The 9,324-nt window shown below is 38.9% G+C and overlaps 2 protein-coding genes across 2 annotated transcripts; one reads left to right on the top strand and one right to left on the bottom strand.

Moving 5' to 3' along the window:
- The first annotated feature begins 313 nt into the window (after positions 1-313).
- Positions 314-1,802, top strand: LOC138239211 (uncharacterized). The gene is made up of 2 exons (XM_069190367.1): positions 314-1,249; positions 1,410-1,802. The coding sequence occupies exons 1-2, from the start codon at positions 383-385 to the stop codon at positions 1,740-1,742; spliced, it is 1,200 nt and encodes a 399-aa protein (XP_069046468.1). The 5' UTR covers positions 314-382; the 3' UTR covers positions 1,743-1,802.
- A 141-nt stretch (positions 1,803-1,943) lies between these two features.
- Positions 1,944-7,563, bottom strand: LOC138239210 (uncharacterized). The gene is made up of 3 exons (XM_069190363.1): positions 7,527-7,563; positions 6,071-6,159; positions 1,944-4,774 (listed from the first exon to the last, which is right to left on the bottom strand). The coding sequence occupies exons 2-3, from the start codon at positions 6,143-6,145 to the stop codon at positions 2,879-2,881; spliced, it is 1,971 nt and encodes a 656-aa protein (XP_069046464.1). The 5' UTR covers positions 6,146-6,159; positions 7,527-7,563; the 3' UTR covers positions 1,944-2,878.
- Between the last annotated feature and the right edge of the window lie 1,761 nt (positions 7,564-9,324).

Below are 9,324 nucleotides of genomic sequence, written 5' to 3' on the forward strand. Positions count from 1 at the left end.
AATTGCGACTTAGTAAGTCAGAATTCCGACATAGTATCTCAGAATTGCGACTTAGCAACTCAGAATTCCGACTTAGTAACTCAGAATTGCGACTTAGCATCTCAGAATTCCGACTTAGTAAGTCAGAATTCTGACTTAGTATCTCAGAATTGCGACTTAGTAAGTCAGAATTCTGACTTAGTATCTCAGAATTGCGACTTAGTAAGTCAGAATTCCGACATAGTATCTCAGAATTGCGACTTAGCAACTCAGAATTCCGACTTAGTATCTCAGAATTCCGACTTAGTAACTCAGAATTGCGACTTAAAATCATTCATAAATCGTACAAGATCTAAAGGCATGGAGAGTTGTATTGTCAAGTGCCCTGATAAAAATCAAATTAATGCAGGTCTACAATAGTTTTGCTCGTTATAATCCCTACACGGTTTGCAAGATGGACACCATTATAGAGGACTTATTTTGTCGTGGTTACACAAACCATGAAATTTTGGTGTTATTGGAGGAATCACACAATGTAAAACTGAGTCTTCGGACCTTGGAAAGAATGCTGTGTAAGAATCAGCTCTGGCGAAGGCGAAACAAGACAGATGAAGCGGAGGTCGCCTCATTCATACACCAACAGCTACAGACTTCTGGCAGACATCATGGCTATCGGTGGATGCACCAAAAATGCTGGATGGCAGGGATAATAACGGATAGAGAGACTGTCCGTCAGTTACTGCGCCTTATGGACGGGCGAGGAGTAGATCTGCGTGCGCAAAATCGCCTGAGGCGCCGGCAGTATTACAGCCGCGGACCAAACTATGTGTGGCATATTGATGGGTATGACAAATTAAAACCTTACGGGATATGCATCAACGGGTGCATTGATGGCTTCTCGAGAAAAATGATCTGGTTAGAAGCATACAAAACCAATAATGACCCACGAATTATTGCTGGTTATTTTATAGACGCTGTCTATAAAAACAACGGTCTTCCACAAAGAGTACGACTTGATCATGGAACCGAAAACACCCACGTTGCTGTAATGCAAAGGTTTCTGCGCGAAATGAATGAGGATAGCACAGAATGTGTCACTCTTGGCCCAAGCACTGGGAATCAGAGAATTGAACGCTGGTGGGCTACACTAAGAGCACAGTGCAGTCAGTTTTGGATGGACCATTTTGAACAGCTGAGAGAAGATGGGCATTTTGTTGACACCTTCATCGACAAATCACTCATTCAGTTTTGTTTCCAAAACACCATACAGGTAAATGTAACATACCTGTCATTACAGATTTTGATATGAATAGTAAAACATAACATTCTACTATGTTTCATACTATTATACTTATTAAAGATCTCTTCTTTGAGTTCCATAAAGTGATTTAACAAACCTTATTTCAAAACAATTGATTTCTATTGTGTAGGAGGAGCTCAATGAAGTGCTGACTGCCTGGAATAATCACAGAATAAGGCCAACCCACAACCCTCGCGCTCCCAGTGGACGACCTTCAGTGATGTATGCTGCCCCAAGTTTATATGGCGCACAGAACTATTTGCAGGCAGTTGACCAAATCAAAGTCGATATCTGTCGAGAAGACTGTTGTGTAAAGGACTACCCCTGTGATGAGGATGTCTTCCATCTTTGTGTTGAACTGATGGCTGAACAGAACCTTGCAATGCCAGATGATGTGTTTGAAATCACTGACCTTTACTTAAGACTACGTGAAATGGTCCTCAATGGGCTGGACCTTGAGTAGGAATAGGAGAATAGGGGACTTTGCACTCTCTGGATAAGATAAACTGCTTACAAATGTGGGATCTAGGTATAAGGGTGTTTTGTTTTTCTCAAATGCCACAGCATTTGATGTTACACATTAAAAGTGGTAAAGATGTTACCACTTTTAATGTGTTGTCTTTAGATCTGATTTAACATTGAGTGTGAAATAGGATGAAACAAGGAACAAATGAAAGTAAATGTGCCAAAAGATGCAAACAGTGTAAACAATCTTTAATGGACTATAGATAATGTTCACACATAAAAGCAACCCAACTTTGATTTGACAATAACATTATCTAACATTATATGAAATGTTTGACAATAACATTACCTCACCTCTCTCATTTCCTTTCACCAAATGCAATGTAAATATAGTACAAATAATATTCACTAAACGCAAGGCATTTGAACTCATCTGCAATCTTGATGTTTCATAAAAATGTCAGACAAAATCCACAAATAGCCAAACTAGTCAAACACAAATAAAAAAATTCAGATTCTGCAAAGTTACCGCTACCCCAAGAAACATCTAACTGAAGAGTTAATGACAAAGATTCATTCTAAATCAAGTGTTGACCAAAGTGAGCACTTAGAATTCATCTTTGCCATGAACTGTCCAGTTATTGTGCAAATAAACTCTGCTGCCATATTGTGACTAAATTACATAAAACGCAAAAGTTGTAACATTATTAGACACTACATGGCACCAGAGTTTATTGGCACCAAAGTGTTTGGTAGCTTAGAGAATGCACATCACTCAAAAAAGAACTTTTATTAAACTGCATCACCATATTTTTTTAAGGTGAAAAAACATCCATTAGTTTCTCACTCAATATACTGTATGAACAATCAGTCTAAAAGAAATTCTTGTACCAAAATGACAAAAATAAAAGTGCAATTTAACCTGAGACTTTTTAATTTCTTCAGTGAAATTATGAACATTCTATCATAAGTACACTCAAAACTCAGTATATCTTATATGCTTATATGTGTAAAGGTACAGACTTGGTCAGATGGCCTTTAAATGTGAATAAGTATACTTTACCAAAAGTTTTGAATGGTGAAAGATGCACATATTTCTAATCTTTTTAGTCTGTAGGTCGACAGACTAAAATACTAAACTATGTCCATTACCCATATATTACTTTCCAAAATTTTGTTCATTTCACACCTGAAGTCAGGATAGCTATCATAATGAATAGACACTCTCAAATAACAGCCACATGTATGTGCCATAGGTCTTCTCTCAAATCCTTGCATGTGTGTGAAGTCAACAGTTACAGTCTTGCCGAGAAAAAGATCTGAGCCTGTGCAGAACCTCAGGAACAGAGACTGTTTCCTTCCATCACACTCTCGCAGGTATGTTGTAATATGCTTTGATATTTCCTTTTCCTGTGCATTCATTGTGCAGGGAAACTTCAGTGACCGTATGATTTTCCTTGCCGTTGGCTGCAAGTTTTCATACACAGTTTCAATTTCCTCAAGGGCTTTGCTGAGGGGAGCGAGTACACTTTCCCACTGTTCGATAACATAAGCAGGCTCTTGAATAAGGGTTTTGTGAGCCAGTTCTTGCAGAATTTGTTCAATGTTGTGTGCATTTGGCATTCTTCGGCAGCTGTAGTTGTCCAAGATTTCCAGTAATTCATCTTGGTCAGAACTGTTGAAGTCTCTGCGACAACATTCCAAGGTATAACGGTCAGATTCTGAGACATACTTTAGAAAATTGTCAACAAGATCACTCTTCACATATCCAAGAGCTGCCTGTTCCAAGATTACAGGAGCAAGCTTGATGGGCAAATACTTCTGTTTCTGCCAACCAAAAGAAATAATTTTACCTATACTCTGCCACTTTTTTTTGCCATAGTCATGTCGGAGAAATGGTATCTTGAAAGTGCTGCCTGTTGTACATTGTTCGTAGAATTCATGCCAGAATTCAGAGAGGCAATCTCTGAGAACACCTCCATCATCGTATCCATTCTCATACTGCCCATTTGGTAGTAGAAGCTTTACTTGAATTTCTGATTGAGTATATGAAAGGCGTTCATCAGTGAAATGTTCAATAAGCTCAGATAGTATCTGGCTGCGATGGACAACAAGGATTTTTTTGTCTGGTTCCCTGAGTTCTTGTGCCAGAGGCAAAGTGTCTTCTAGACTTTGTTCTCCCATCTCAGAGAGGTCTCCATTGAAAATTGTAATAATATTGCTATCCTCCACATTTTCCCCAGTAAATATGGTAGAACTTTGCTGAGCTAAACTGGAATCGTCTGTGACATCTGCAGGATAAAATTGTGCCACGTCATCACTGCCTAAGTTCAAATCATTTCCAGTATTTCCAACATAGATGACATCTAATGTTTCTAATTCCAATGGTGGATCAATTTGTGAGTCTGTAGAGGGAAAATCCTGTGTGTTTTCCTGTGAGTGATCTGCAGTGTTTGATTCTTGCTGTGTCTCCACACCACCACTGTCATGTTTCTTTTTGGTTGACAGATAGAACCTCATGATAGTTAACTTTGAGGCTTCATATAGAGCTCCCACTGTACTGTCCTCATCTAAGGAAACTTCTTGATAATTTGTCAGATCCACCTCAAACTCAGAAATATTTCCATGTGCATTCTTTCCATCTGGGAAAAACAAACGTATTGCCTCCGTTATGAGGTCTTTTTTTTTCCAGTCCTTTGAAACACTTAACTTTCGTGTTCCACCACCCTTTTTGGTTCTCACCTGGATAAAGCCTCCTTTTCCTTCATCATACAGCATCCAGCCCAACTCCACTTTCCTTACTTTCCTCTGTGTGTTCACCTCTTGATGATGAGTGATGTTTTCTGGATGCTTACACTTTTTTCTTTTATTCAGTTTTGACTTCAGTCTATCAAAAAGCTTTGATTTCCTACTGTTGGGCTCTTTTTCGTGTCTCCTACAATATCCCATCACTGCCAATCTGTCTCCATAAGATGGCAAATAATCCCTCATCTGTTCATCTGTCATTAACATCAGGACACTGGCATCAATCTAAAAATGAATAGTGAATTATCAATTTTCAGTTTCAAAATACCATACTTAAAGCATCATTTTATGTGGATCAATATGCTGATACTGGTTTAAGGAAATAGTCCATTCGGGATTGTGGAGGTACTGTATGCAGTGAAAAAATCTACTATACGTGAAAATATCAATATACTGTACAGTACTGTGCAGAAGTCAGAGACCACCCTTGCATTTATTTAATTTCCAGTTCAAACAGCCATTCAGTGCAAATTATTTAGTTTTTGGTGTCAGAAAATAATGCAAGAAACATATATTTGACAGAAGAGTACACTAAATATAATATCAAATCTATCAGTATTTAATTTGCCCACTCTTTACTTTTGTGCACCCTTCAGGCACTTTAAGTCTTCCATCCTTCCAATCAAACAAGTTACAACTGTGTCCTCCCAACACAAGTTGATCCCAAAACTGTCACTGACATTATATTAGAACACTTTCCATTAAAAGTGACACTAACATTCAAACAACTACCCAAACACACCGTAGCTGCCTTGCACATGTCTTTGTCATGTCCATCTGAAATGGCAAGAGGCGATATTTCTGATAAGATTAGCTATAAAGATAGTTCAGTTCAGTTGAGAACATCACCATCACATAGACAGAAGTTAACGTTTTGATCACTCTTGCATCAGATCTGAAAAAAATCCACAAGTGTTTCTGTCAATACTTCCATTGTAAGAAGACAACACAATGCTATGGGTCTGAAGGGATGCGTATCTGTCAAAAAGTCACTATTTGAAAAGGAAATAGACAAAAGAGAAGTAAATTTGCCCTAGAACACCAAAACTGGACACTTGAGATAAGTAAGGTTTTATAGATGATGAGTTACAGAGTGGATTTGGATTTGAACCAGCAGAAGCAGAAAATGCAACCAACTTCTAAGACTGAAATTTGGGGGTGTTTACAAGAAGCATGAAAAAATATCCCAGTGGATTTATTTGAAAAACTCAAAGAAAGTCTCCTGTAAATAATGGAAGCTGTAATAAAGGCAAAGGGTGGACACGCTAAACAATGAAAGATCTGACATTATATTTAGTTGTGGATGCTTTTGTGTAATTTTGTGTTAAATATATGTTTCCTGGAATAATTCCTGACATTGAAAAATAAATTAATTGCACTTAATGACCGTTTTGACTGGAAATGAAATAAGTGAAAGGGTGGTCTCTGACTTTTCACAGTACTTAAAGTGCTGTTAATATCTACAGTAGGTCAGTGGGAGTTAGTTATAATAAACATGAACACATTCATTCTGTTAACTACCTTTTCTTCCTTCATTTTTTCGATAGTGGACTCTGGAATGTCCCTCTCCCTGAGGAAATCGATAAGATCTTCCATCCTGGAATTGTGGCCTAGGAAGCACACATGGGACAGTGGTGCAGCATTGATTAGTTAGCATAGTGTAATTACCTAGCCTCCTGTTTGCCCAGACTCCAACAGTATGCATTATAGTACATTTAGAAGTAGTCCAGGACAGGCAACGATGACCAACACTCGCCACACATTTGCATTCACAGGGTGCACATACAGTAGGTCACACCCCAAGGGTATGTGAATGACAAATGTAGAGTAGGCTTTTCAATTTAATCTGACTTGTCACACACAGTATGCATTCACAGGCAGCACCTCACTCAACTAATCACTGTCTATAGAACACCCGGTTAGCTTGAGCTCAAAGATACAGATTTGATACAGTCTAAACTCTGCAGAAAGTTATATCTCTTGAAAGAGGGTTGGTCAATACTAACCTAGTGACTAGTTTTAACCTACTGTACTTTACCTTGTAATCATCTTAAGAGCAGCTAACTTATCAAAAAGTTACAGAAAGCTGAATTAAACCACAGCTGTAAAAACATGTTCTGTAAACCAAAAATTGATATAACTAAGTTTTGGAATTGTTACTAAACACACACGAATGTCTTCATTATGATAACGGTTGTTTTGTGCGTGTCACTTGGTAATTTACAGCCTTAGGAAGCCGAAAAGACCGGATGGAGGGTTTGTAAAAATTAGACCGTTGTGCCTATCAAAGTCCGGCTCGGGAGACACACGGGCCGCTCCCATGGCAAGACGTTTGCGACAGTTTAATGTAGCCTGATCATGTTTAGTAAACATAAACATGCTTGTGATCCTGGTATGTTTCTGAGAGATACGCAATCACAGAATTGTATCTGAGCAATTAGACGGAGAGATACTGGGGTTTGTCCAAGTACATTATTGGAAGGATATTGAAAATAAATAAGCATATCAAATCTCTTAACGTACATAGGGGGAGAGTAAACAAAAATAATAAAAGACGTTCCCTTTAATGTATGTCTGTATTGTTACGGGTTTCATTAATTGTATCGAAGCAAATTTATGTTTTGATCGTGAATAGGCGACCCCAGATTGACTCGCGTAGAAGCTCATAGCACCATCCTCGCTCATATGGGTCCAAAGCTAGCTATGTTACTGTGCTGAAATAGCTGCTGGTAAAGTGTTTGCAGGAGCTGCCTTGTACTAACGGACGAAACCCCCACAAGTGTATAGGCCTACTGTTAGTTTTGCCTCATTAATTAGGTCGCACTTGAAAAGGTTAAATCGATCAACCAAAACCATCCAAGTAGCTCTTGCATATGATTTTTTTTTTACTTAGCTACGTTAGTCTATGTACAATTTACGCAGACGTTATTTAAGTCTGTGAATTGTATGAAGATATCAGTAGAATGTGGCACTGTACCTGGATTCAATTGTGAACAGTAGATTTCCTATGCCAGATGAGCAACCTACTGTACTTTCATTGCTGGCGCCAGAAGTGACGTCAAAACTGTGAGACTTGAAGTCGGAATTCTGAGTTGCTAAATCGCAATTCTGAGATACTAAGTCGGAATTCCGAGTTGCTAAGTCGCAATTCTGAGATACTAAGTCGGAATTCTGAGTTACTAAGTCGGAATTCTGAGATGCTAAGTCGCAATTCTGAGTTGCTAAGTCGGAATTCTGAGTTGCTAAGTCGCAATTCTGAGATACTAAGTCGGAATTCTGACTTACTAAGTCGCAATTCTGAGATACTAAGTCGGAATTCTGACTTACTAAGTCGCAATTCTGAGATACTAAGTCGGAATTCTGAGTTGCTAAGTCGCAATTCTGAGATACTAAGTCGGAATTCTGACTTACTAAGTCGCAATTCTGACTTACTAAGTCGGAATTCTGAGATACTAAGTCGGAATTCTGACTTACTAAGTCGGAATTCTGACTTACTAAGTCGCAATTCTGAGATACTAAGTCGTAATTCTGAGATACCATAGCGCGTTTTTTTTTTACTCCCTGGCGGAAACGGGCTTCCATAATATTCCATTGTCTGTCCTTTTGTTATTGTAACGGATTCGGGTTCTAGGGATTGTGCCCTCGCCACTCCCACCCTAGTTCGTGCCTCGCTGCACTGGCTCGAACCTGAGTCTTGCCAGCTGAGCTAAAGAAGACCTTCTTTTTTAAGTAAAAAAGGACATACAATGGAAATACGTAAAAAGAATGTTTAGCTTTTATAATTGTGAATTCTTCTGGATGTGAAGTGCCTATTGCTGTATCTTATTTCATATTCTGTCTACGTAAATAAAAACTATTTTAAAAAGCCCACCGTGCACTATTCCATCCGGGTACTATGGAAGCCTCACTGGCGGAAATGGGATTCTATAAAAATTAGTGTAATTAATTTGATTTTTATCAGGGCACTGTACAGGACAAGTCTTCAGGCTTATAGATCCTATGATCCTGTACGATTCATGAAAATAGTGTAACGGAACGGCCGACATACAGGTTGTACGATCTGGTTGCAGTACACCACCCTCCCCTGCGCATAACAGGGATGCTGGGGTTAAAGAAAGTGAGCCAGTGCAGCGAGGCACGAACAAGGGTGGGAGCGGCGAGGGCACAAGCCCTAGAACCCGAATCCGTTACAATAACAAAAGGACAGACAATGGAATACGGCTATTTCAAAGTCACAAATGTGAGATATAAAGTCGGAATTCTGAGTTGCTAAGTCGCAATTCTGAGATACTAAGTCGGAATTCTGATTTACTAAGTCGCAATTCTGAGATATAAAGTCGGAATTCTGAGATACTAAGTCGCAATTCTGAGATACTAAGTCAGAATTCTGACTTACTAAGTCGCAATTCTGAGATACTAAGTCCGGATTCTGAGATACTAAGTCGGAATTCTGAGTTGCTAAGTCGCAATTCTGAGATACTAAGTCGGAATTCTGACTTACTAAGTCGCAATTCTGAGATACTAAGTCAGAATTCTGACTTACTAAGTCGCAATTCTGAGATACTAAGTCGGAATTCTGAGATACTAAGTCGGAATTCTGAGATACTAAGTCGGAATTCTGAGTTGCTAAGTCGCAATTCTGAGATACTAAGTCCCAATTCTGAGATACTAAGTCGGAATTCTGAGTTACTAAGTCGCAATTCTGAGATACTAAGTCGGAATTCTGAGATAGCATAGCACGTTTTTTTTTTCCTCCCTGGCGGAAACGGGCTTCC

This window comes from Lepisosteus oculatus, chromosome 1 (genome assembly GCF_040954835.1).
Source record: "Lepisosteus oculatus isolate fLepOcu1 chromosome 1, fLepOcu1.hap2, whole genome shotgun sequence".
Taxonomy (NCBI): domain Eukaryota; kingdom Metazoa; phylum Chordata; class Actinopteri; order Semionotiformes; family Lepisosteidae; genus Lepisosteus; species Lepisosteus oculatus.